The sequence below is a fragment of the Trichophyton verrucosum genome, assembly GCF_000151505.1.
Source record: "Trichophyton verrucosum HKI 0517 chromosome Unknown contig00651_1.f1.exp, whole genome shotgun sequence".
Classification (NCBI taxonomy): domain Eukaryota; kingdom Fungi; phylum Ascomycota; class Eurotiomycetes; order Onygenales; family Arthrodermataceae; genus Trichophyton; species Trichophyton verrucosum.
This window is the reverse complement of record NW_003315301.1, coordinates 25,874-51,029: the sequence shown is the minus strand read 5'-3', so window position 1 is coordinate 51,029 and position 25,156 is coordinate 25,874. Positions and strand designations below refer to the sequence as shown.

The 25,156-nt window shown below is 47.4% G+C and overlaps 14 protein-coding genes across 14 annotated transcripts; 10 read left to right on the top strand and 4 right to left on the bottom strand.

The window, feature by feature from the left end:
- Nucleotides 1-248: 248 nt before the first annotated feature.
- TRV_05844 (uncharacterized protein) lies at nt 249-1,166 on the top strand (the record flags this gene model as incomplete). The annotated part of the gene is made up of 3 exons (XM_003020025.1): nt 249-494; nt 675-776; nt 828-1,166. 3 exons carry the CDS (start codon nt 249-251, stop codon nt 1,164-1,166), a joined length of 687 nt encoding a protein of 228 aa, XP_003020071.1.
- A 1,366-nt stretch (nt 1,167-2,532) lies between these two features.
- On the top strand, nt 2,533-3,450 carry TRV_05843 (uncharacterized protein; the record flags this gene model as incomplete). Its single annotated transcript, XM_003020024.1, has 4 exons — nt 2,533-2,707; nt 2,797-3,032; nt 3,101-3,266; nt 3,338-3,450. 4 exons carry the CDS (start codon nt 2,533-2,535, stop codon nt 3,448-3,450), a joined length of 690 nt encoding a protein of 229 aa, XP_003020070.1.
- An 851-nt stretch (nt 3,451-4,301) lies between these two features.
- On the bottom strand, nt 4,302-5,686 carry TRV_05842 (transcriptional activator (PtaC), putative; the record flags this gene model as incomplete). Its single annotated transcript, XM_003020023.1, has 3 exons — nt 4,302-5,243; nt 5,301-5,553; nt 5,664-5,686. 3 exons carry the CDS (start codon nt 5,684-5,686, stop codon nt 4,302-4,304), a joined length of 1,218 nt encoding a protein of 405 aa, XP_003020069.1.
- A 795-nt stretch (nt 5,687-6,481) lies between these two features.
- TRV_05841 (uncharacterized protein) lies at nt 6,482-7,724 on the top strand (the record flags this gene model as incomplete). The annotated part of the gene is given in 2 exon segments (XM_003020022.1): nt 6,482-7,534; nt 7,554-7,724. The coding sequence occupies 2 exon segments, from the start codon at nt 6,482-6,484 to the stop codon at nt 7,722-7,724; spliced, it is 1,224 nt and encodes a 407-aa protein (XP_003020068.1).
- A 379-nt stretch (nt 7,725-8,103) lies between these two features.
- On the bottom strand, nt 8,104-9,453 carry TRV_05840 (uncharacterized protein; the record flags this gene model as incomplete). The annotated part of the gene is made up of 2 exons (XM_003020021.1): nt 8,104-8,969; nt 9,042-9,453. The coding sequence occupies 2 exons, from the start codon at nt 9,451-9,453 to the stop codon at nt 8,104-8,106; spliced, it is 1,278 nt and encodes a 425-aa protein (XP_003020067.1).
- A 69-nt stretch (nt 9,454-9,522) lies between these two features.
- On the bottom strand, nt 9,523-10,392 carry TRV_05839 (uncharacterized protein; the record flags this gene model as incomplete). The annotated part of the gene is made up of 1 exon (XM_003020020.1): nt 9,523-10,392. The coding sequence occupies one exon, from the start codon at nt 10,390-10,392 to the stop codon at nt 9,523-9,525; it is 870 nt and encodes a 289-aa protein (XP_003020066.1).
- A 2,388-nt stretch (nt 10,393-12,780) lies between these two features.
- TRV_05838 (uncharacterized protein) lies at nt 12,781-13,782 on the top strand (the record flags this gene model as incomplete). Its single annotated transcript, XM_003020019.1, has 1 exon — nt 12,781-13,782. One exon carries the CDS (start codon nt 12,781-12,783, stop codon nt 13,780-13,782), a length of 1,002 nt encoding a protein of 333 aa, XP_003020065.1.
- A 208-nt stretch (nt 13,783-13,990) lies between these two features.
- On the bottom strand, nt 13,991-15,823 carry TRV_05837 (signal peptide peptidase, putative; the record flags this gene model as incomplete). The annotated part of the gene is made up of 1 exon (XM_003020018.1): nt 13,991-15,823. The coding sequence occupies one exon, from the start codon at nt 15,821-15,823 to the stop codon at nt 13,991-13,993; it is 1,833 nt and encodes a 610-aa protein (XP_003020064.1).
- Nucleotides 15,824-16,269: 446 nt separating this feature from the next.
- TRV_05836 (peptidyl-prolyl cis-trans isomerase) lies at nt 16,270-16,887 on the top strand (the record flags this gene model as incomplete). The annotated part of the gene is made up of 2 exons (XM_003020017.1): nt 16,270-16,302; nt 16,477-16,887. 2 exons carry the CDS (start codon nt 16,270-16,272, stop codon nt 16,885-16,887), a joined length of 444 nt encoding a protein of 147 aa, XP_003020063.1.
- Nucleotides 16,888-17,660: 773 nt separating this feature from the next.
- On the top strand, nt 17,661-19,115 carry TRV_05835 (Rab geranylgeranyl transferase escort protein, putative; the record flags this gene model as incomplete). Its single annotated transcript, XM_003020016.1, has 4 exons — nt 17,661-17,743; nt 17,814-17,932; nt 18,057-19,004; nt 19,027-19,115. The coding sequence occupies 4 exons, from the start codon at nt 17,661-17,663 to the stop codon at nt 19,113-19,115; spliced, it is 1,239 nt and encodes a 412-aa protein (XP_003020062.1).
- A 239-nt stretch (nt 19,116-19,354) lies between these two features.
- On the top strand, nt 19,355-19,567 carry TRV_05834 (uncharacterized protein; the record flags this gene model as incomplete). The annotated part of the gene is made up of 1 exon (XM_003020015.1): nt 19,355-19,567. The coding sequence occupies one exon, from the start codon at nt 19,355-19,357 to the stop codon at nt 19,565-19,567; it is 213 nt and encodes a 70-aa protein (XP_003020061.1).
- Nucleotides 19,568-20,462: 895 nt separating this feature from the next.
- TRV_05833 (uncharacterized protein) lies at nt 20,463-22,013 on the top strand (the record flags this gene model as incomplete). The annotated part of the gene is made up of 1 exon (XM_003020014.1): nt 20,463-22,013. The coding sequence occupies one exon, from the start codon at nt 20,463-20,465 to the stop codon at nt 22,011-22,013; it is 1,551 nt and encodes a 516-aa protein (XP_003020060.1).
- A 625-nt stretch (nt 22,014-22,638) lies between these two features.
- On the top strand, nt 22,639-23,508 carry TRV_05832 (uncharacterized protein; the record flags this gene model as incomplete). The annotated part of the gene is made up of 1 exon (XM_003020013.1): nt 22,639-23,508. One exon carries the CDS (start codon nt 22,639-22,641, stop codon nt 23,506-23,508), a length of 870 nt encoding a protein of 289 aa, XP_003020059.1.
- A 1,064-nt stretch (nt 23,509-24,572) lies between these two features.
- Nucleotides 24,573-25,019, top strand: TRV_05831 (uncharacterized protein; the record flags this gene model as incomplete). The annotated part of the gene is made up of 1 exon (XM_003020012.1): nt 24,573-25,019. One exon carries the CDS (start codon nt 24,573-24,575, stop codon nt 25,017-25,019), a length of 447 nt encoding a protein of 148 aa, XP_003020058.1.
- Nucleotides 25,020-25,156: the final 137 nt, after the last annotated feature.

Sequence of the window (25,156 nt, the reverse complement as noted above, 5' to 3'; positions counted from 1 at the left end):
GACCTTACCCAAACCTGTCACTCTTCCCACCCCAGCGCGTTACTCGATTCGGCCGCCCGTCCCTTTTCGCCCGCCAAACATCATACCTCTTTGGGAACAGCAAGCAACCAGCACCAGCACCAGCAACCAGCAACCACGCAACCACCGACCGCAGACGCTCGACAGCAGACTCACGACACAGCTCGCTTCTCGCCCCCGGCCAGCAGAGACCACCGCCAGCTCGCCGCCGCGCAGGACTGCCTATCGCCATGGCCGACGTCGCCGCGGTGCCCCAGGAGAATCCCTCGCCCTCGCAGGACGACCTCGTCCCTCCGTCCGGCAACGGATCGGCCTCCCTCGACTCTCGCAAGCGGCCGCGTCCTGCGGCCGACGACGACGACGACGACGATGACAAGCCCGGCCGCGAGCGTCGCAAGATAGAGATCAAGTTCATCCAGGACAAGTCCCGCCGTCACATCACTTTCTCCAAGCGAAAGGCCGGCATCATGAAAAAGGTTGGTTGTTGGCAGATCTAGATCACCGCGTCCCCATCACCAATCTCCATCTCCATCACGATCACATCTTCGCGCGCACACACCCATATATCTATCTATCTATATATATATATCTATACAAATAACCTGGGCTAATGTGTTCGATAGGCGTATGAATTGTCGGTCTTGACGGGCACGCAGGTCCTGCTTCTTGTCGTGTCCGAGACTGGGCTCGTCTACACATTCACGACGCCAAAACTACAGCCGCTCGTCACCCAGTCCGAGGGCAAGAACCTCATCCAGGTACGCCCGTGGCACACCCACCTTCTCATGAGCTACGACTAACCGATACAGCGCTGTTTGAACGCCCAAGAGCCTACGGGAACAGAGAACGGAGTCGAGGCGCCAGAGGTACCGGCAGACTCACCCGATGAGGTCGCCCAGGCCACCGTCGCTGCCCAGCAGCAGGCCGCCGCGATACCGCCCCGTCCACTGCATCCAGGATACAACATGGGTGGCATGACCAACGAGCAGCAACATCAGATCGCGTACTACCAGAATCTCCAACAGCAGCAGCAACAGCAGCAGCAAGCACAGGCTGGAGGTCAGTATTCGGGCGTGCCCGCTGGTACGCGTATACCGCAGCAGTCCACCACCACCACCACCACCACCACCACCACCACCACCACTTAACCTTCTTCTCACTTCTTGATTCCTTCCTTCTTTCCATTTCTTTTTGTTTCTTTTCTATCCTTCACTAACTCTGTTCCATGCAGAATACTAAAAAGGGAAAGCAAATATGTCACCTCTCATCTCAAAAGAAAAAACACGACTCTCACCTCTCCTACTTTCTTCCTTGGCCGCGAATTTCTAGACCGGCCGAGACTACATCTTTTTTTTTTCTCTCCTACCTACAGCCTGTATAGAGGGAAACCCATGGGAACACTCGTCTGTCCTTCTTCTCCTCGACACCGTCTCAAAGTCTCCCTCCTGTTTCCTTCATCTCTATATCCTTTCTAGAGTTATAGCCTTTCCCGAGCCATCCCGTCTCAGGTCAACGTTCCGCCGACTTCCCACACAAACCAGGGACCCATTTCCTCCCTCTCCTGGTACCTCTTGTCACCTTTCAAACCTCTTCCTTTTCTCCTCCTCTCGGCGGAACTAACAATAAGAACGCAACACCTATGACACCCAGTGGATATGATTACTGTTATATGATACCAATTCAGCGGTGGATCCCTTGAGATCAATATTGTCTACTTTTTATCCCGCATCTTTTTTTCATCGTCCTCGTTCCCCCTCTTCCCCTATCTTTTCTTTTCTTATCACCAAACATATTACACACGGGGATGGGGGTTTTATATCGGAAACCCAGGAAAGGGTGAGGGGTTCTGGTGTTTGTTCTGTATCTCTTTATGATAAACGTGTGCCCCCTTGACTTTGCTTGCTTTCTTCTTTAGCACTCTTATATGCTATTTCTACCCGTCGATGTACCGTGCTCTTTCCCATCTGGTCGCTTCTTTGCTCTTATATCTATCTCACTCTATATTCCGATCGGTTTCGTTCAGAAGGGAAAATGGACGAAGGCATGTCTTATAACAAAAAGGTGTCACCTCGTGTTTTTATATCGCCCATGATCGTTCCCGTCTCTCTGCGTATACTGGCTTCCTCTTATCATGGTCTTAGCATGATTTTTATCAAGAAGATGTATAATTCACTGATCTATACTTAAAAAAAATACGTACTGCTCTTCACTCAGAATGTCCTTGAAATGTACAGTACTAGATAGTATCTTGTGCAAGATGGCGGTGCTACAACATGACTGGTCCGAGGCCCTTGTCACGATTTAGCCGCCGAGCTGCTGCAACCCGCCACCCAACCTAACCCGGCCCTACCAATAGATCACAGCAAACATCAGTGAGCACAGCCAGGACGACAGCATGGGGGGACATATTATTTACCATGGCCCTCGTCCTGTGCCCTGTTTCTTCTGTCGTCTTGTCTGCTTCTTTTCCTGCTATACCCATATCACCATCGCTATAAGACCACCCGAACAACCATGGGTTTCGCCATCAACAAGGTCCTAACGGGGTACATAATCGCGGACCTCCTCTTCCTTCTGGGCGGCATCATCCTCCTTCTGGGCTCAAGGCTAGGCGAAGCAAGCCTCCATCATGAAAGAAACGTCGAGAACGCCATGAGGTCCCTGCTCATACCTCGTTGTCCCATAATCCGTTCGTCATCTGCTCAGCTACCCACATATTTAACTACTCAGTTTGCCAACCAAACACACACATACTTACATGTGCGCATCGGTATATAGCCTCCCTTGCCAATGCAATCTGCGTCTTCGCGGCCTTCCTCTGCTCGATACCGGTCATTGTGTTTCCGCAGAACGGAATATGGCTACGTCTTCATGGCTGGCTACTCGTCTTCAGCGGGATTTTCACCCTCAGCCTGGGTCTGAGTGTTTGGTATGAAGCTCTGCGTACCCGCTCGACGCTCCAGCCAATGTGGTCCAGGGAGACTGGTGACATACAAGGCCTGCTGCAGAAGAAGGTACGTCATTTTTATGCATCTTGGACCTGGTGTGACTGCTCGGTCTAACGGTGGCTTTGCATGATTAGTTCGATTGTTGCGGGTTTGAAAACAGTACCTCGCCACTATACCATTACGATTCAACCTGTATGTCGGATCTGCTTGCCGCACAGAAACCGGGCTGCATAGGGCCGATGTCTGATTATGCCTTTTCGTTCTTTGGCAATATATCTACTGCTACCTTTGGCATTGTTGGTACGTTCGACTCTGGGACTTTGTATCAGGCTGATGGGTTTTGATGGTGTGCTGACGCTGTTTTATGATAGCAATTGATGCCATTCTCCTCCTGTGTGTTGCAATGCTGTTCAAGGATCGCAAGGACAGAACAAGATATAGACTCATTGACGAGAAATACGAACTTGGCATGAGGCAAACATGAGTGCTGGGCCTTTCGTTTAATATTTATTTAACCCTTTTTCTTTTTCCGGTATACCAATGTATGATAATCTTTAACGACCAATATATTTAGAGAGAAATGTTTTAATTTCAAGTCATATCATTTGATTCTTTTGCTGTCCACAAAGCATCTGAGCCATGTTTACTCGTCCATGCTTCACACTATGCCATAATAATGTACACCAGACCCGCGCAATGATCTAACTAGGCTAATATCAACATCTTCCCCAAAAGAAGCTGCAACATTGTGCAGGGTGAAGATTCAAGGACAAACACATCCCATTCCACGTAAATGCGACGGAGAAATACTAGCACAAAGGAAAAAAGGAGAAAAAGTAGGGTTCGACAAAGGTACAAATGGAATAAAAAAAATAGTAATAACGAAAAAAAAAAAAAAAAAAAAAGCCATGTTTTGGCGCCGTTGACCAAAACGCCCCCCATTGTAGTTAGATGCCCGTCATCCCGTCCGGCATTAGAGAGAACTTGATCTGCTGCATTAAACAGAAATGAAAAATGGTATAGTTAAGATGGGTTTGCCCGATTTGGCGCATGAATTAGATGGGTAGTTGTAGTATGTGTAAATTTTCCAGGGAAGATAAGAAATGAAAGACCATTAAGTCCTTCCTTTTAAGCTTGGTAATTTGGTGGTAGATAACTCGCAGTGGTGTGGAAGAGTTCGTTGTGCCGTTACTCCAGTTATGTATGCAGAGTGGCGTGGTCGTTGGTAGTCTTTTTTTTTTTTTAAACAGGGTGACTCTCAATAAGAGATGGATAAAATGGAGGTTTTTGTTTTGGATATTTGGTATCGTGATAATGAGTGAGGAAAAAGCGAATTTATGCTTTTTGTTTCCCGGCTTTCCCATTTGCAGGAGTTTTTGAAACTTCTACCGAGATCGTATCTGCAGTAGTTCCGTTCTTCAGTTTGCTAGGTGCTGCGGGCTTTTGACTCTTCAGTTTCGTTGCCAGGCCGAAATCTTTCTTTTTCTTAACTGGACCGGCGGCACCTTCTTCCTCGCCTTCACGTACACGTTTTCGTGCGTTCGCAGGCTGCGATGGTCCAGGTGTACCAGCTTCGCTGTTGGCGAGGGGAGTGCGAATTCGGCTCTGTCGGGTTGAGATACCCAAACATCTGTCAAGGTGCTGGGCACTCTTGGTAAGAAGGAAGTACCGTGGGCAGTTGGGGCATTTGGTTGTAGGAACATAAACCTTGTCTGGTTTTGGCTGAAGAAGAGGGTTAGGGCCAGGAGTCTCGGGAATAGATGGTGGACTCGAGCCTGGCGTGCCCGCTGCAGGCTGAGTTTTCTTCTTCTTTGTGATTTTCTCTACGGCGAAATGGTGGCCGTGAACGTCCCTACCATGAAGGTTAACGGGGGGTTGCTTGCGACAGTATTCTCGGCTTGCATCCACTGGGCGTGACCCTTCACCGTATGCTGGATATAGCAGGCGGGGGAGACGGCAATTCGGACATATTATCTCCTTGACTGTTTCTAAGGGGTTACCCTTTAGGTAAACCTTTCCACTGTCGAAAATGGCGCTGTCGGTCTCTAGTCGAACTCCTCTGCTTTTTACTATGTGCTCGTGTGAGGCTGATGTACCAGCATCAGCAGTGCCGTTCGCCTCTTCGCCAGAGTCTTTAACCTTGGTTGATTCTTCGGCTAGCTGTCTTGCAGTGACAACTGCTGACTGCTGACGAGCAACCTTTTCTTCCTTGTGCACCTTTGCCACAATATCATGAATTATGTTATAGAACGTATCATCTAATATTTGGCGAGTCTGCTAGGAGTGTTAAAAATAACTCAAACCAAGACCCGTTCTGATGAGAGAATCACTTACGAATCTGGCAAGATCTGTAGAAGACATAGGATCACTTTTTGCAGCTTCTTTACTTTTTTCTGGGCCAGCCATAATTTGAGCTCCGTCTATTATACCCATAATGTTAGAAGAGATATCAAGAATGGCGACCACCAGGATTGAAAGAAATGGGAGATGTAAGAGTGTGATGTAAGAGTGTGAGTTATGTGGCGTAAGGGTGGGCAAAGCAAGAGGAGGGGAGCTATATATGGTGGGAAGAAGAGTATGTGTGTTGCTGAAAATTCGAGCGTTGGCCGATTGGTGTTATGAACAATAGCATCGTCGACTAACCCGCTTATTGAGAACTCAATGTCCGCCAATGCCAAAATAGGACATCAGCCTGACATGCTTCCATTAAGTGTCTTCATCCAAGGACAGCAGCCTGAGGAGCAATGGCAGGCCAAGCGCAGTACTTGTCAAGCTCGTTGAAGTGGGTGATGTAGTCGCCGAATCTCGGTACCGGAGTCAAAGGAGCGGTTCGGGTCCGGCGCTGGAACGGCAGGACGGCAGTGAAACTTGTCGAACGGGAAACGTACTGAATGGTATATCCAATCCTCGGTGCCAATTTACTGCGTCAAGTCGTCAATGTCTATCGCTACTGTTATAGCATCAGGCGGTTAGAAAGCGTTCTCGGCATTAGGGGCGATGCTAAGGGGAGGTTGGAGTCTTCCCGCGGAGGAGCTGGTAATACCTGTCTAACGGGCGAGACCTGAGCTCGCTGCTTACCCAAATAGTGTCCGGCGTCTCCCTACCAACGCCGTCCTTTATCGCTCACGCACAAGATCAGGATAGGAGAGGCCTAACTGCGCAGCGCCGTGATAGTCATCTCTTGATGGCTTCGCCTGCGGTGTTTTCCTTCTTGCGTCCTCTTTTTTTTTCGCCCAGCGTGCTTACGTCATCTAACTAACTTAACTAGTTGACCGCAGCTTAATCTTATCTTATCAATCTACTAGTTACGCTCCCACGCGCGCCGTCGGGGTGACTTTTCGCTGCTTTCTTAAACAAACGTCGAGTCATGAGCAACAACCAGCTGCGCCGACAGCGTTGGCTAAGCTACATAGCTATATAACAGCGGCTGCCCAGGGCTTACTCCGTCCTTTTATTCACCCAGCTAGCTCTCTTTCTGCGCAGGCAACAGCCAGTTAGCGCTCCGTTGGCCCGTCATGTCGCGTCTGTTCTCCGCATCCAGATCATCGCGGCCTTCCGCATTGCCCACCACAAACCCAGCAGCCTCTGGACAACATAACGCCGACAGGCCAGATAAAGCAGAACTGATATCTCCCGTTAAGAGTGGTCTGCCGCCTATGAAGCCTCAAACTGTCGTACCGCCTCCCCCAATATGCTCCTCTCCCGCCAAATCTAACCCCGCATTCCATAATCTCACCCCGTACCCTCATGTTGCGCCTCCTATATCAACTCCACATCCTCATGTCACCATCTGCCAGGTCAAGACTGCGCATGTGCCCTCGCTGATGCGAATAACGGGTTTGCTTCTGCCAGTTCGATACCAAAATTCGTTCTATACTGCCACTATAACTGATCCTTTTATCGCGTCCGTCTCGCGTGTGGCTGTATATCATCAACATCCTCTTTCAAATATTTACGGAACAGCATACCTAGCAGCCAAAAGCTTACCTTCCCCTCCTTCTCCTCCAGCATCCGGAATGGACAAGGTGGTAGGCGGTATACGGTGTCGTCTGGAGCCAGCAACGCTTCCTTACCCTTCTTCTACCGCCAAGGCAACAGCATTACGGCCTGTGGTTAATCTCTATATCCAAACCCTACTCCTCCTTTCCCCTTACCGTGGGACTGGCATAGCAGCATCCCTGTTAGACTCTCTCATATATGCCGAGGAACCTTACACTTCCAAGGACAGGTCCTCCTCCGATGAAGGGGAACGAAAATCGCCTCGACAGGTTTCAAATATGGTCAAACATTACAACATCCGTACGGTCACTGCACATGTCCATGAAACCAACGAAGAGGCCTTATCCTGGTATATTGCTCGTGGGTTCACAGTTGAAGAAGGCGTAATCGAAGGGTACTATCGTCGCCTGAGCCCCGGAGGTGCGCGGATAGTCAAGCTAGAGCTGACTTGGGAGGACGAAGAGAGTACTACGGATGATAATGTCCATACCTGCAACGAAGATGAGGACTGGGAGAAAATCGAAGCCCATGACTTGAACACTGGGGAGAAACTAGACGATTACCAGCAAGTTAGCCGCAGCTCTATAGATGAGGGAGAGTTTGGGCGGGAAAATGCTAAAAGAGTACGGAGAGGATAACTTCTCTGTTTTCACATACTCGGTAGAGGTGCTTTATATATCGTCCATTTCCCTTTTTATTCCAGGATACCCTCCTCTTAATGCCAACTTACAACCTTGCATGATACCCCTTAGTGCCTAAATTTCTATGATTCTTTGTTCAACTGCCATACTCCATTGTCTTACAGCCATTGTGCATATCGTAGATTAGAAGAGAGAATATAATTTGAATGTTTACTTGTGAAAGATAAAACGTTCAAAGGAAAAATTGCACTATATTATCAGTAGTCTGTAGCCGGAATATAATGCTACAAGCAACTATGTTCAAAATAATGCTAAGCTGATGCCAACAGGGATAATATCATTGAAGTCCTAGGTATTGGGAATATATACATTGCAAAAGTGGTATCGAGATTCTCGTTAGAGTGTATGTAAAGACAATATTTGAAAGGGGGAAAAAATTAAAATTAAAAAGGAGGGTATGGTATGTATATGGTGAATGGAGGATTGCATTGTGAAGTTCAGATTGCATAGTTTTCAGTATGCAAAAACAATTCATCTTTATTCGGGTCATTCATGACTGTGGTTTGTAGCTTGGCGACTGTATTTGCGACGTCAACCCGCATGCTCGGTGGCCCGCACACGAAAACACAGGTCCGTCGACCGAACTCCTTGGAGAATTGCTTCAACATAAAGGGTATGTCCGGTCTGCCATATTCTGTTTTCCAGCCGTCCCTTTTCTGCCTTGGGAAAAAGGCGAAGCGCATTAGATTCTTCTGTAGCATGGTCGGAGTGCTAGGAAACCCGAAGTTGGGGCCGTCATTCTCCTCTGGAGAAGACATCATAGAGTTGGGCGTCTCAGGGAAATATGGGTTAATATGCCCAGTCTGTATCCGTGGACGAGCGGCTAAGTGTGCGTTTGGCAGTGCAGAGATGCTATCCTCGTTCTCCCTTCGCAGCTCTCTTTCTTTGTCTTCATCCCCGCCAGCTTCTTCTCGAATATACGCAGAGTTTCTCTTGCTAGCAACCCCCTGAAAGACATCATTGAGTTTATCGTGGAAGTCGCCGCTTTGTGGACGTGGGTGAGAAACGACTTCGGCATTTTTGTCGTATCGTTTTGCGCCAGTCAGGTAGAAATTGCAAAACATGGAGTTGGGCGGTGCGCATTCACGACAAATGCGTAGCTCCTCCTTGAACCAGTCCATGGTGTCTGGTCGCTTCAAAGCCCATACAACTTTCACTGTTCTGGTTCTGGCCTTTCCATCACGCATTCTCTTGATCAGGTCAAGTAGCTGGCTTGCAATTGCAGTAATTCCGCTGCCACCAGCGAAGAACACAACATCGTCAAAGGAGGAGAGTTCTCTGCGAACTCCGCCATAGGGCCCATCTATAAAAGCCCTGTATGTTTTATAGGGCCCTTTTTCCAACGCTGTCTCAAGTACCCTTCTAGTAAACCCACCAAATGGTCGAAATACAAGGGTCATATCGCGGTATTTTGATCCATAGCTAGATGGAAAGTCGTCGCTGCAGAGAGAGGCAATGGTGAAAGGATGGTTTTGAAGCATAGATATTCCCGGCATACGGAGGTATACGTACTGGCCGGGCCTCCATTTCATTTGGGTAGGTATTGTGACCTTGACAGCGTTATCTGGTAAAATTGTAACCGCCGACTCTTCTCCAATGAGGAACGAAAGGCGGAATGGGTTCAACCAGTTTAAGTAGAACACCCTAGCAAGGTATGATACTCCCCAAAGAGCAAGGCTAGAGATCAAATAATGCCAGGAGGTGAGGAAGTTATTGCAGTGCCAAAACATCATGGCGATGAAAATCAGGGAAATTGGAATGTGTAAAGTGACAAAGAGTTCGTACATGCGGTGCCGCAATACTGGTAGAGAGTGAACGCAAAGGACGGCCAGCGGTACCAGAGCAGCAAGCCCCGATCAATAGATATAGTAGTCACCCCCGATAAACAAGGAGAATAACGGAAGTGCTCCATCCTCCCAGACCGGAGTAATGTAGAATGGGACCATGTGGACTAGGGCTAAGAAAAGGCAGAGATATCCAGTCCAGCGGTGGAGGACATTCAAACGTTCGTGGCCAATGCCGGTAAATACGCTGATAATATTTGGCTTTGTGCTTAGCGCAATGATCCATGGAAGCGTCGCAACAGCAAGCATGCCTGCTCTAATTGCGAGAGGAGGCGATCCGTCGGTGATGTGAGGATAATACAAAGGCTGGGGTAGGAAACAGTATAGTGTCACAAAGATGAAGGCAAGCAGGACGAGGACAGCAGCAGCTAAAGATGGGGGGACAATTTCAAGCTTTCCAAGCTTTATCACCGGCAGAGGGCGGTAGAATATCCATCTTGCAAAGGCGATTGAGTTGTTTACCCAGCCTATAGATGAAAGAGCCGAGTCTCGCTTAGGGGGTTGGACAAGCGGGCCGGTTGCAGGGAAAAATGCTCGATGGGAATTTGCGGGACTGGGTGTAACCAATTCATAGTCAGACTTGGGCGAGAGCGTTTGTCCAGGGCTGAATAATTCTTCTTTTCGAAGGGCGGCTCTAATCTTGTCTCCCCATATCTGGTATAAGCGGAGGAGAAACGTCAGGACAAATAGTACAATGCAGAAGTAGACCCAGCCCAGCGCATACTTGGAGGCTTTTGAGAACGGGTCTAGTTGCGATGTGGCAAGCTGCTCTTCGGTGGTTGCGCTGTTAATCGGGATATCTATGCGTTTGGCAAGTGACTTTGAATATGATTCTGAGCCTAGTATGGATGATATGAAGGACTCCAATTGCCTGGGCGGCATTTTTGCCCGTTTATCGAGAACAGGGCAGGTTATCAGGCAGTCGTCGGGATTAATGGAGTTGAATATTTTACTTCGTCAGAACGTCCTCGTGGGAACCAGAACAGCAGTTGCAAACGGTAGGTTACTAGCCCATATTTGTCAGACCGCGAACGATTCTAAATTCAAGTGTAATGGTTCTCCATACTCCATCCAGGTGTGTAAACTAGATATGAGTAGAATGGGGCTTTCTGATGTGGCTGCTTTGTCGCGTAGTCATCTTTTGATAGACTGAAATGATCCTGATTGCAAAGAAGTTGATGCGCGGTGTGGAAGGCCAAAATCTATATAGTTTGGGTAAAACGACGTCCGGCGGCTAGTACTCCATAAGTAGGTAGATGGGAGATCAAGTTTATATATGACATGAGAAGGCTGATTCATGAACTGCATAGATCGACATAGCAAGAGCATGAATTGCGGTACAGATAGTACTTAAGTAGTGTAGGGATGAGGGGGTTCCGACCGCCGATATATCTTACTTCCCACGTTCAACGGAAGTCAATGCAGTTTTGAAAAAGCAATTCATACTAATAACCTTCAAAAGGATAGTATTATTAGCGTGATTTCACTATAAACCAATGCAAAGCGATTGTGTGGTTTCTGCCAAAACTAAGAAGATAGCTCCCTACGAAAAAGGGCAGTCGAGGCGTCACAAAAATGCCTTTGGATGGATTGCGTCGGCCGATCGCCCATCAACCAGCATGGTCACTCGAGTTATTGATTGAGCCTGGGGTGGAAAGCAAGCATGATCAAGCTTTTGCATGGTTGAGAAGAGACCAGGGGTATTGCAAAGATTAAGGATAGAGCAAATCTGCCTCAAGCGGCTGGCTATGTCAGCAAACGAAGCTGTACTCAATACCTTCATTCTCGAGAAGAGAGTGGCGCCAAGATGTGAAGGAAATGCAGCATTCACACAGAGCATGAATGAAGTAAAGGGACCTAGCGAATAGGAGGGCACAAGATGATCGGTTAAGGGCCACGGATCAGGGTTGAAGGGCTTTTGTGGCGCCGGATATCGATTGGCCGCAGGCGGCTGCCCCTCCTTCATGACGTCCAAACTCAAATACGGGATCAAGGATCAGGGGAGTGAAGGGCTTTTGCACCGGATAATCGGGTTCTCTCTCAAGGGAGGACCTCAACACAAAAAGGCACTGCCGCTGAGATGTCACCATGTAGCCGCTGTGCAACTTCCATGGGGTGAGATCGGGTCCACAGCCTTGGGCCGACTGTAAAATCTTGTGACCATGCTCCGTGCGCCGGTTATTATTGTACGAAGTATGGCCGTTTCGACACCAAGTTCGAAGATAGAATCTTCTGCACAGAGTGAACTCACGCCCGTGGCTGTGCGTCACGATCTTAGCCCATAGCCAGGCAAGCAGGCTAGCGGCGAGAGCTAAAATGAGTCCCACAGGCCTACAACGACCCAGACAGAGGACTGGGGGTGCAGTAGCAAAGGAAGCCCAGGCAGAGAGAGATGCCGTCGTTCCTCGGAGCGCTCAGCTCCTCAATCGCCAACACGATAAATGGCACGCCTATTGGCCAGGTAGAAAACGAAGCGCTGAAGCTCCGTCCCATTGTACGACTGCCGCTGATGATCACTCGAAAGGATCTTGTCCAATCAACAGGGGTAGATAGTATTCAGAGGGTGATGGGCTGTGAAATCTCATGCATTAGCCCCTCCGCTAGTTATAGTTATAGTTGCGCACATCCCGAAGACCAGCATCTGTGTGTCCCTATATCGCGAGCTGGTTGATGATGGCGAAGACTGGGCTCATCCTCGAGTACGGAGTAAACGGCACACCGTTACATTAGCACCTCTCTGGGCTCTGTCCGCGGAAGCCCTTGACGGAAGTCCAAGTGTCGATGTTTTGTTGCTTGCTGTTGCTTTCTCGATGTTGTTGATTTCTCTTTTCCGATATTTTCATTGGCTAAAACCAGGATTCAATCACGTGAGTGATGGAACATAAGGTAAGCGCCAAGACTCCTCACCGCCTTGGTACCTTGAACTTATTCTGCCACAGCGACTTTTCTTAGAGAAAAGAAAGCTGGAGGACGATGAGATAAGAAATAACTACTGTTCGGAGTCAACGGCGGCATTCTGGAGCGATGGCAACGGTCAATGTAGCCGTAGAAGCGCCCTCCGGAGTACCCAGCTCTACTCCAGCCTTTTCGATCTCTCCCGCACACCTGGCACAGCTCCAGCCACATACTTATGCACTCGCACACCTCCAACCTTCCCCGTCCAGCTCACGGCCGTCGATACGAATTAATGGCAGGACGGATACGCAGTTTCGGCCAGCTTCTGTGAGCACAGGCTCACTTACCCACACCAATGGCAGCGCGGTTGTTCGGATGGGCGACACCGCAGCTGTTTGTGGCGTGAGGGCAGAAATACTCCATACCGATGATATTGCCTCCTGGAAGGTCGCATCGGAGCTGTCTTCGAGAAGCGCTAAACGAAGGAAAACCGAAGACGCTGGTGCAAAATCTGGACCGAGCCCGGTTATAGATAACGAAGATGACGATTCGGATATCCAGTCATTCAATTTACTTGTTCCCAACTTGTCATTAAGCACCGGTTGTTCACCCAGCATATTTGCTAGTGCTCCACCTACAGCTCTGGCGCAGTCTCTATCCCATCAACTTCTTTCTCTTCTTCACAGCTCGAATCTGATTTGTGCTGAAGACCTACGGATATGGTATACCCCAGATCCAGCCAAGGCATCCGAGACCACCAATGAGGATATCGAGATGGATGATGGGAATGATAATTCCACCCAATCAACAGCCAAGGGCCCAGAAGTTAAAGCTTTTTGGACTCTATATATTGATGTCTTGATGGTTTCACTTGCAGGGAACCCGTTTGATGTAGCGTGGGCAGCAATAGTGGCTGCACTAAAAAACACCAAACTGCCCAAGGCATGGTGGGATTTAGAGAGCGAGAGAGTACTATGCTCTGATAGAGTTTCTGAAGCCAAAGGCTTACGACTACGTGGCATGCCGATTTCGAGCTCATTCTGCGTTTTTGAGGCTCATGGAATGGACGATTGGAGGCGGGTATTTCTTCCGTTTGACCAACAAAAGGGGAAAGGGAAGAAATTGGACGGCTCAGTTTCTAATGATGCGGATGAAGCTTATGATAAATGGATATTAGCGGATCCTGATGCGTTTGAAGAGTCTTTATGCCCAGAACGTGTCTGTATTGTTGTGGATCTCACCTCGTCAAACTCCATCGCTAAAATAGTGCGTCTGGAGAAAAACGGCGGATTTTATGTGGGCAAAGAAGAAATAAAAGATATTGTCAGCTTAGCCACTTCGAGGTGGAATGAATTAAAGATGGTATTAGAAGGCTGAGTCTCGATCTACAGTCTGGAAGTCACTCAAGATAACGCCCGTTTTAACGGCAGGGAAACAAATGAAAAATGAATTGATGAGCTTTTGTATTATAACCACAGTATCTATCCTCAAATTCTATCATAGCATCGTCAATTCTAAGGTTGGCGCAATACAAGTCAAGCTCCAAAAACGCCTAAAAAAATCTGCACATTACACTGACCACACTTCAGTGGGTGGGTTTATATCCTCGCCTTTTCTTCAATGGGCGTTCTTCTTCCTTAGCAACAAGAATTGGGGAGGAATTTGTCGATGGCTGTGGTGTTGAGACAAGTTTACCTTCCCCTAGCTCTTTTTTCGATTCTGTCTCTGTGATTAATGAGATTGACAGCGATATAAGTTCTGACTTCGAATGGGTCCTCTTCTCTTCAGAAGAATTTTCCTCGGTACTAGGAGTACTGTCTTTATTTCCATCACGATCAGGGTTTTCTGAGCTGGAATCCCTGCTAGAATCGCCGGCTTCGGCTGCGCTCTTCTCATCCTTCTCAGATATGCGAGTATCCCAGAAGAATGACAATGCCTTCTTTAAGATTCCCTCCATAAACGAATCGTTGGCTTCGGTTTTATTCGTTTCATCTTCGTTGCTGCCCTCGTCTTCAACTTCGTCAGAAAAGTTCCACATGGCCTGTATATCGCCTTTCGCAAATGCTGTACCCCAGAGAGAGATCAGAACCCCTGGCACAAGGAATAATAGCGCAGGCTGCGGATGCTTAGATAACTGCATCGACAATAATGTCGCGACTATACCAATAGCATATCCGATTAATCCAGCAGTAAAGTATGTCTTTGGGAATGATTTTGAATCAAAGTATTCTTTTTCATGCCGAGGAGCATTCGCTCCTTTATGCCCACATCCCCAGACCCTTTCACCCCACCCACCTGCAGCATTTTTGTACTCAACTCGGTTGTCATCCTTTGAGCTTGTTTGTTCTTGTTCTTGTCGACTTTGCTTTCTTAAGTAGTACAAGTAAAGGTCAAACCGCAAGGCAAGTCCGATTATCATTCCAGGTACCACAACATCGCCTAATCCTAGCGTTGCTTCTGCTGGTTTGCTCTCACCAGGGACAGGTGGACGTGGGAATACAAGCTTTATCGGAATATCAAGCTTTGTCGCAACAGTAACCATCATTGGTGTGTAGAAGACGAAGTATATGTCGTAGAAAAATAAGGAGCTTAGTATAAGGGTTCCAGTCCAGAATGTAGTGGGTGACATGAACTGGAGTGCACCATAGGAAAAGCAGAATCCCAGGAAGTTTGTTAGCCACCATGGGCGCGAACCAAACACAGAGAACTGGACCACGATGCCAGAGAAAATAATACTAAGTACGTCGATGATGTTGAAAGGAAATTTAAGATCCACAAGTGACCGGATGTAAGCCTGGAAGTTCAATTTCTGATAGGAAGCTCCCCGTAAGCTCCAGAGATAGATTTGCACAGATTCTGCGAGGGGGATTGTTCCCAATATACCCGGTAATGGCGACGGACGGGTGTTAAGGGATGAGCCTTCTGAAGCCACTGCTTCGTAGACTCGCTTTTCCTGGTTAGCCTTCCACAGAGTACCACGGTGAAAGTAGCGGGTAGGAAAGGCAAAGGATCTGAGTATCGTAATGGCATCCCGGATGAAAGCTATACCAAATATAAAACTGGTGTGCGAAAAGTACCAGTTTAAGATCTTGCTCAAGTATTTGGTGTCAAAGTTTTTTATCAGGAGATAGAGACCGCTGAGCGTGAGGCCAGATAGAACCGGAAATACTATAGCATCTGATGGCTCCAAGCCACCCATCTTTTGGACAACAGCTTCATCCGTATCATCCTCTTCTTTGTGTTCTTTGGATTCCTTTTTGGCTGAAGAGGGCCTTGAGAGTGAAGCATGACAGCCAATATATAGAGCAAACAGTGTAGAAATTATGAGATGGGTATATGTGGGAATGAGAGGCTTTAAAAGGGAAAATTCGATAGTGAGCTGATCGATAGCTTCCGTTAAGCTAGGTAAAGGATGCATGACACTTTCGGTTGTCAGCTCCTGTATAAACGAGGCTTCACTGTCTGGTGTGCGATACTGGGTGTAGTGATAGCGACGAAGGCTTAGGCCCAGATTCGAGGCCTAAAAGGGCTGAGAATAAAGATGATGATTAAAAGATATTTGAATATATGTTTATCTCTGTCTGGAGAAACTGCCGGGCAGCGCTTGTGTAGAACAGTCTAGCGATGTTGTTGGAGTTTTATTATGTTAGTTGGAAGTTGAGATGTGGCTCCAAATCAATTTGATTCTCCTGCGCGCTTTGAGTTTCAACCTGCGCGCCGTCCTTCATACGGTTCAACACCTGCAACCACCACCACCACCACCACCACCACAAACCAAGCATACTCCCTTTGATTAATATTGTTATCGAATTAGCTGTAGGATTTGTTAGCTTGCAAGCGAGATAAAATTACAGCCCCCTAACCATGGCGCAGGAAGTGGTTCTTGAAACAACTATGGTATGTTTCTATCAACGTCGAGCTTAACAAACTAGTTGTATCTGACCGTGACTTTTTGTCTCTAGGGTTCTATAACAGTCGAGCTGTATACAGAACATGCCCCTAAGGTAGGTTATTACCAATATTATCTCCTTTCGTTTGTAATGCGAATCAACGCCGCTAATTCAATTACAGACCTGCAAGAATTTTTCGACGTTAGCACAACGAGGATACTATAATAATGTCATATTCCACCGTATAATTCCCAATTTCATGGTCCAGACGGGTGACCCTACCGGAACAGGCAGAGGCGGAAGTTCGATCTACGGTGAAAAATTCGAAGACGAAATAAATCCTTCACTTAAACACACTGGAGCTGGAGTGCTGAGTATGGCGAACAGTGGCCCAAACACGAATGGCAGCCAGTTTTTCATCACTTTGGCACCAACGCCGTGGCTGGATGGGAAACATACAATATTTGGACGGGTGAAGAGCGGGATGAGAGTTGTGCAGAGGATGGGTCTGGTAAAAACAGGAGCTGAGGACCGGCCGGTGGACCAGGTCAAGATAATGAGGGCTCGTCTTGTTGAAACTGAGGAAGAGTGAGAGCTAGCTCTAGGTTGACGTTTATGGACTCTCTTCAGACAATGGCGATGGATGTCAACTCCAGTACACCACGGCCACACCACTCATCTCAGCAGGGTAGGCTGGCCTTTATTGGATTGACCAAACAAGCGCTCACAGCTTTTTCCCGTTAACAATATGGCTACCGTGCCACCAGGGATTTTACACGCGGAGTTCCGGCTGATATTGAAGAGCTATTTTTTCCCCAGATGCTCGCGGGACGGCAACGCAAGGCCCTCCAATAATTATTATACACATAGATGTATCACCTCAATACGAACCGCATCTATCAGAGTAGTTATCCTGAGCGGCAGATACAGGGCGAAATTGGATCTACCACTCGTGAATGACAGCACCAATGAAGGGCCATCCATAGACACAGAACTAACATGCATTATAATAGCTGTATGTCGGCGCTTTACACGCGGAGTGGCATGGAGAGAAAAGAAGAAGCAGTTTCAACACTTTTTTTCCTCGAGTTTTTTGTGCTTGTCAACGCCAAGATTTATATCACATGACACAGCTGTCGCCTACGCACAAAAAAGCAAAATCGAACAACTTCATGCAACTCAAACTTGAGCTTCTCGCGATATTTAGCTACGGAATACCAGTCGCGGTAGCCTGGGAGACAACCTGTGGTCAAATAGTTGCTACCTTTGCCCTATTGTGGCTGCTAAGAATGGTAGAGGGGCAATGACTAGACGTTGTTCCCCTGAGACCTGGCCTTTGATCCAAAAGCAGAGGACCATATCAGAATGCTCGACTTGAACACGCTTGATGGGTCGACTTGGGATGTCGTGATATCTGGCACTGGCCTCCCCCAGGCATTCCTGGCACTGTGAGTCTAGGATATCTTTGAGTGAAGTGCTGTATGAAGTGCTGTTTCTAATTGGAAATTTTACGTGAAGGGCCTTGTCACGATCCGGCAAGAAAATACTGCATATTGACAAAAATGACTACTATGGTGGCTCTGAGGCCGCATTTAGCCTACAGGAAGCAGAGGAATGGGTGAAAAAGGTCAACGAGGGTATAATCTCTCTCCTTACTTTGTTTACTCTACGAATTCAAGGCGCTGACATGCTTTTTATCCAAGTCAGTGCCTAATTCTATGCCCTTCGAATCTGCGAGTATATCACGTCCTGTTGTTTTAGATGGTGAAGATGACGAACTGTCGTTTTCACGTGCATACACGCTATCTTTATCGCCTCAGCTGCTGTTTTCCCAGTCCAGGTTTCTCCCATCACTGGTATCCTCTCGAGTCTATCGTCAGCTTGAGTTCCAGGCCGTAGGGAGTTGGTGGATATACCAGTATAGTACTGGCTCAGAAGCCAACTCCCAACCAGCTAGATTGCAGCGTGTGCCTAGTAGCCGTGAGGACGTGTTTACTGATGAAACCATGAGTATGAAATCTAAACGATCTCTAATGAAGCTTCTCAGGCAACTCATGCAACAGGACCATGATCAGGAGAACGAAGCTGAATCAGAAGTAGACCAGAACATGCAGTTCCAGAACCTGCTGGAGACCAAATATCGCATTCCCAGTGATTTGTTCGATCCGCTACTCTCACTTTCTCTTTCTCTTAAGAGTATGGATACAACCAACTCCATGGATGCTATTCCAAATATCAAAAGGCATCTTTCTTCTATTGGAGTATTCGGGCCCGGTTTTGGTGCCGTTCTAGCTAAATGGGGTGGCGGGGCTGAATTTTCCCAAGCTGCCTGCCGTGCCTGTGCCGTTGGGGGTGGGATCTATGCCCTTGGTAGGGAGATCAAGAAGGTGGATGAGATAACCGATGGAGGCCAAAGCGAAAAACTACATATTTATCTCACGGACAACGAGTCCGTAAAGAGTAGGTATGTCGTTGGATCTGGATGGGATCTCCCGGAACAGATACACAGAGAAAGGGTACATCCCTATTCCCGCCTTACGCGAGCTATCATGGTTGTCAATTCGTCATTGGAGATACTTTTCCCACAGACTTCGGAGAATGGGCCCGTACCAGCTGGCGCTGTTGTTACCATCCCATCAAGAAATTCTGGTCCTCCCGCTTATCTCTTGGTACACTCAAGTGATACTGGAGAGTGCCCTGCTAACCAATGTGAGTATTATCATTCTACTAGCAATCACACTCATTCAACTATCTTTCCATGATGCCTTTATATTATCTACATTGTCTGCAAAATCATTGATGATAACTTCATTTTTCTGATCCAGAGCACATAAAGCTCCTTTTTTTGTTGCGCCATACTACACTATCATTTTGGGGTTGATATATGTTGCTAACCTTTGGCGCAAATAGGCATAATTTACGGTTACGTCCTACTACCCGCTGAAAGGGGCAAGGTGGTCCTTGAAAACGCGGTGGACAACTTCTTGAAGTCTGTGGACTCAAAAGCAAAGGTAATCTGGGGCGCTCATTTCACTCAGCTGGGGTGTCTAGAGCGTGAAATGATTGTGCCTGAGAATTTAAAAGGTTCTCATGACAACGTCTTTACTTTCCCTGCCCCGGCACTTGACCTGGCCTTTGATGATGGGTTGATTGATCAAGTTAAACAGGTATGGAAAGCTATAATGGGTGACGAAGTCGATGAAAATAACTTCTTGAAATTTGATGACCGAGAAGGTATGATTGACGAAGAGGAAGCAAACGAGACTATGTAACCGTTGGGCGGTTACAAATACCCCAATATACTCCTTCAGATATTATATATAATAATATATAACCATCAGATACCTTTTTTTATTTACACCCCTTTACTTAACCCGTCCTTGGCTCGTCCCGTCCACCATATGTATGGTTCGCCCGTTGCTGGCATAGGGCAAGATAAAAATATATATACCATCGTTCTCACCTACACGCAGGTTCCGAGTCCTAGTAGGTGCCAGACATGATGGCCGCTGCCTAGCAACTCACTCTGCTCGTTTTTGTTTTGATATATCGGCCACCCTATCTATAACCGTGGAAAGTGCAACCATTTATGCATATGCCTTAGGATATCTCAGTCCTGGTAAATAGACAAGGGTCGCTGGCAATGGATACCATTCCTATTAATATTGACCAAAGGCAGTATTTTGGGTTGAAACGCCCATATCAATATTGCTACAGGATGTTCTTCTCCCTAGTATTTTCTATTATTCATGGGGCCTTCTTATGCTTTGTATTCTTTACCAACGTTCTCTTTCTTTACCTCCTTGCTAGGCTTGTTTTCTTGCTTGTAAGGTCCCGCCATACCTGTTGATTCTACAGCCTGTGGGGTTGATATCTGTGGTTAATAAACTGCTGGACACAATATCTTTTAATCAAAGTGCCTGTCTTTACTTTTTCCTTTTCTGCACACACACACACACACACACACACACTCACACTCACTCACTTACACATTTTCTATCTCTCTCTTTCTCGCTTATTCTTCTGTCTTTTACTACACATCAACAGCTGTTCTAGCTAGAGACTCCTTGTCCCTGCTGCTATTTTCAAGAGAAAAGCTTAGGAAGCCCTGGTGTTGTTCTCTCTAGGATCCTATACCGACGCGCCTTCTACCATCAAGCAGTGACAATGCATATCCGGCCTAAAAATATCGTTATTAGCCTGGTGCTGGCGATCCCAATCTTCTTTCTCTGGGCTACTGTCAGATATGATCGCATTGCCCTCTCTAATCTTGCTCACTCTTTTGACCAGCTATCTCGCTCTAGCCTGAATGTCTCGCCCCTGACGCGTTTCCAGCCTCAGCTTTCTTCAGTCGAGGCCGTCAATGAGCTGTGCAAAAGGGGGCTGATGGTCCCTCCCCCCTTATCATACTCGGAATGGCTCCATCGAAAGAACTTTACCCGGGCCTACATCCGTCCCAACATGGTCAGCTCGGATGCGAAATTTGCCCCTTTGGAGACCATTAAACAACCAGTTCTCCCGGATTTCATGGCTCTGGATCGTGGGCTGACGGCACCACCTGAGGATAAAGGAGAGAGTGCATTGACATGCCCTCCAGTCATTGACGTGGATGTGGCTGCGGACAGCGAAGTCGACGATACGGCTGCTATTCTATTTGGTCTCGCAACAGATGTAGACCGGCTGAGGCGCCTTCTCCCGTCACTCCTTTTCTCATATGGCTCTTCGAAGGCAAACATTCTGGTTCTCATCCCTGAGGGAACTAAAGATATCGATATTCACGAGACATACTTCCGCAACCGTGGGCTAAACCTGACCCTAAAGACCTCGCCTCTTGAGTTTACGGCTCGCTATTTTGGCCTGGTTGAAGCATTCACGGAGCATATCGAGAATAACCTTCCCAATGTCAAGTGGGTTAGCTTTGTGGACGACGATACATTCTTTCCGTCTCTAGCTACCATTGGCAAGCGTCTTGCAACAATTGATGCCACCAAGAGGCATTATATCGGTTCCCTCTCCGAGGCAGATATTCAAGTTAAAGAGTTCGGTCCTATTGCCTTTGGAGGTGCTGGGGTATTTGTGTCGAAGCCACTTCTTGAGACTATGCATACGGTATACCAGAAATGCCAGGATCTTGGCACTCAACCCGGAGATCAGAAGGTAGCACACTGCATCAAGAAGTTTGGGAATACGGATTTGACTCTCTGGGATTCGTTGTATCAGATGGGTATAAGAGGTGAGCCTGATGGGCTGTTCGAATCAGGGCGCCATTTTGACTCTCTTCACCACTGGCAAAGCTGGTACAACAAGGACGTCGTAAAGATGAGCACAATTGCAGCTGTTGCAGGCCGTAACTCCGTTTTACGACGATGGCGTTTTGACGAGCGGATTACCGGGAAAGGCCAACGAACCTTTTGGGTACTAACAAATGGCTACTCGATGGTCAAATACACAATTGATGCCTCTGCAAACGCTGAATCTGTCGGGTTCGATAAAGTTGAAAAGACATGGGATGGAGATGATAAAGTGTTTGAAAAACGACTTGGACCCCTGCGTCCCAAAGACCAACCTGGAGTCAAAAAGGAACGATGGATGCTTGCGGAAGCTACCATCATTGGACACAACGTGCACCAACTGTACTCGAGGGAGCTTGATGAGACGCATAGTATGATCGAGCTCATTTGGCTAGGAACACCGGATGGCTCGGAGACATCCGATTAGTGGCAGGCTGTTCTTATCGCTGTTAAACGCAGCCGGGGTTTCCCGTTCGTGTGCGATTGTTGTTCGATGGCCTTTCCCACATGTCTGTTCTCTTTCATGGCACTGGCTCTCCACCCATCCTTGTTTGATTTATCGGCTTTCTGCTTCACGCCCGCACTTCATCCACATCTCGATCCCATATGCTGGATGAAAATGGTCAAGGTTGGGGCTTCCCTGCAAATCAACTAGTTAGTTTAGTTAGTTAGTGAATTCATCCAAAGAATTATGCCATGCATATTTTCTACAGTATATCTGGGATTTCGATAGTGTAGGAAGGACATAGTCAACTTTATAGGAAATTGGTTATATCCAGTTAGTAAAATTTGAACATAACTATACAATGTGCCTAGGCCCGCGGCCTAATAATATAATATGTTCAATGCTTATTGGCCACAGTCTGTTACCGGCTATTTATAATAATTGACTACTGAGAGTAGGTAGTCCATAACTTGAAAGCTCGGATATAGATTTATGCGGTAGTTAGATTCCATTTGTTAGAAAGCACCTGGGTAGCTTTGCACCCACAGCAATAATACAATAATACAATAATAACACCAATTTAACCACACGTACTGTCTAGCACACCATGGCTGCCCTAAGCAGGACGCGTGAGGCAACACAGCAATGCATCGCGACTTCTAAACTATTGATTGGACTCCCTGAAGGAACACCGATAGTTAAGTATACCAATATGAAGAAACTGAAGAATATAATAGACACCCAATCTCTTGACTGTTCTGCGGATATATCTAAAAGCCCCTTTTTAATAGTAACTTGCGTGGATGATAGCTTTTTCAAAGCTCTCGACAAGGCCTATCCTGACAGTGGACCTCGTATAACATATAATTTTGAAGAAGGAGGCCCAACCGTGATTCTTGAAGTGATGAGGAACAGGGTGAATGGACTGGCGACTGGACGTCTACACCTAGAAGTTGTCCTTTGCCTCGAGAAGATGGGACTCCAATATGAACTCATTGCCATGAACGAATCAGAAATAAAGAATTTGAATGAGACTTGGAGGAAGCAACCTGGCCTGTCCTTTGCTCTGGCAGACCATATCCATTGGCCAGTGCTTGTTATCGAAACTGGGATGTCGGAAGGTCAGCAAAAGCTGGCGATTGACGCCCAGGGATGGCTGGAAGCGCAGGGATCCGACACCAAAGCTGTCATTACTATAAACATTGACAAACACAGCCCACACATCACTTTTCAGCGTTGGGAGCACGAAGATACCCGACATACGACCCGTTCTCGTCATCCACACGGATCAGTCGTGCAAACTGTGGAGGTATTTCACAAAGGTGTTACCACAAGAGCCACGGGGGAGCTTATTATCCCTTTCGAAAAAGTGTTTGGGCGCGTGAGACATGGCCGCAAAGAAGCGGATATCATCATTACGAAGAACCAATTGATACGACTGGGGCAGCTTGTTTGGGCCGAGCAGAGGTTCATGTAGAAGGGTGTATTTCGGTATGGGGAGGCTCACCTATCAGTTTCTTCTTCTAAGATGGTTGCTAACAAGTTAGCTACCTAACCAACCTAGCCTTGCATATTCTTGTCCCTCCCCTCTTGCATAGAGTGTCATCCGATATCACCACCATCCGGACAGATACAAGACCACAAGGCGGAGATGATAGTCAGCCTCGCGGTGGCATGGGATGGTTATGGGTAAGAACTTTAAAATTATATATCCTTGTCTTCTGCTGTTGATCGGTTTAATGTCCATAATGCTGAGGCTTGTTGACCAGGGCACCCAGATTTTCGGCCACTATTTTATATTTGCTTGACGGAACGGAGAGAAATACATGATTATACTTATCAAGAAGGGAGATTTTTGTGTACCTCACTCTAACCCATTACCGACTACTATGAGAGTTACATGAAGGGCGCGGAGACCTTCGCTTTGCTAATTTATTCCATACGAGCAGTAGGCTTCAAAAGGATGCCTCCTAGCAAGTTCTCCGCATAGAGACCAGACGTTCTTTGCTCTCTGGTGTGGGGTCGGTGCAAGCCGATGGTAGGATCGACGTGGCTGGTCTCCTCCAACCAAGTCATTTTATACCCAATTTATGAATTGCAGATTTTCAATTTCCATGATTCATTCTTTTCTTTTTCTTCTCTAAGCTACCCCTCCAATCCCACCACAGGGCTGGAAGGCATGTTTGACGAACTTGAGTTTCGGGAGCGCATGAATACGAGGGTACAAGGATCTCATGCTTCTGGTTGGCTCCCAGCTTGCAGAGCCCAGAGTTGCGAGATCTTCGGTGGTCTTATTTTTGGATATCATTTTGAAGCAGTGTGTCTTTTTTGTGGTACCCGCTGGATACGGAGACAAGACTATGATACGGGGTTACAGAAGAGGGACCAGCCTTCACGGGCTCTGTTCTCCCAGCAGACAAGAATGGTTGAATATAAATAGGCAGAAGCTCCTCCATGGAATGCTCTCGTTGTATACCAGGCGCAACAACTCAAACAAAAACCTCTATACAAACAAACAAACATACAAATAAATTATCCACAATGAAGCTCAGCGTTCTCCTTGCCTTGGGTGCCAGCTCTTTGGCCGCTGCTGCCCCAGCTGCTACTGCCTGTGACTGCGGTGCTGCCGTCACCGATCGCCTGCTCTTTAGCTCCTCCATTTCTACCTTCCAAGCCGCCCGCAACGCCCTTAACCCTCCATGCTGCGACTGGAGCTCTGACAACTGTTCCAGCTCCCCAGACAAGCCACGGGGATACGACTTTATCCCATCCTGCCAGCGTCACGACTACGGATACCGTAACGGAAAGAGACTCAACCGTTTCACTGAGGACTACCGCAAGAAGGTTGATGACAACTTCAAGGCTGACCTTTACAACTACTGCAGCCAGTTCTCTGGCCTCGAGAGCTGGAAGGGCGTTGAGTGCCGCCGATATGCCGACATCTACTACTTTTTCGTCCGCGAATGTGGTGACGGTGATTGCCCTTAAAGAATTTTTAAGTCGTTCTCGGGTTTAGAGAAGGGAGTGGAGTGGCGTCTGCCTCTCTGCAGACCTCGTGGAATGGATAAGTCAGGTGCCATCCTGGCACTATTTTGTATATAGCCTGAATAATGAAGTCATCATAA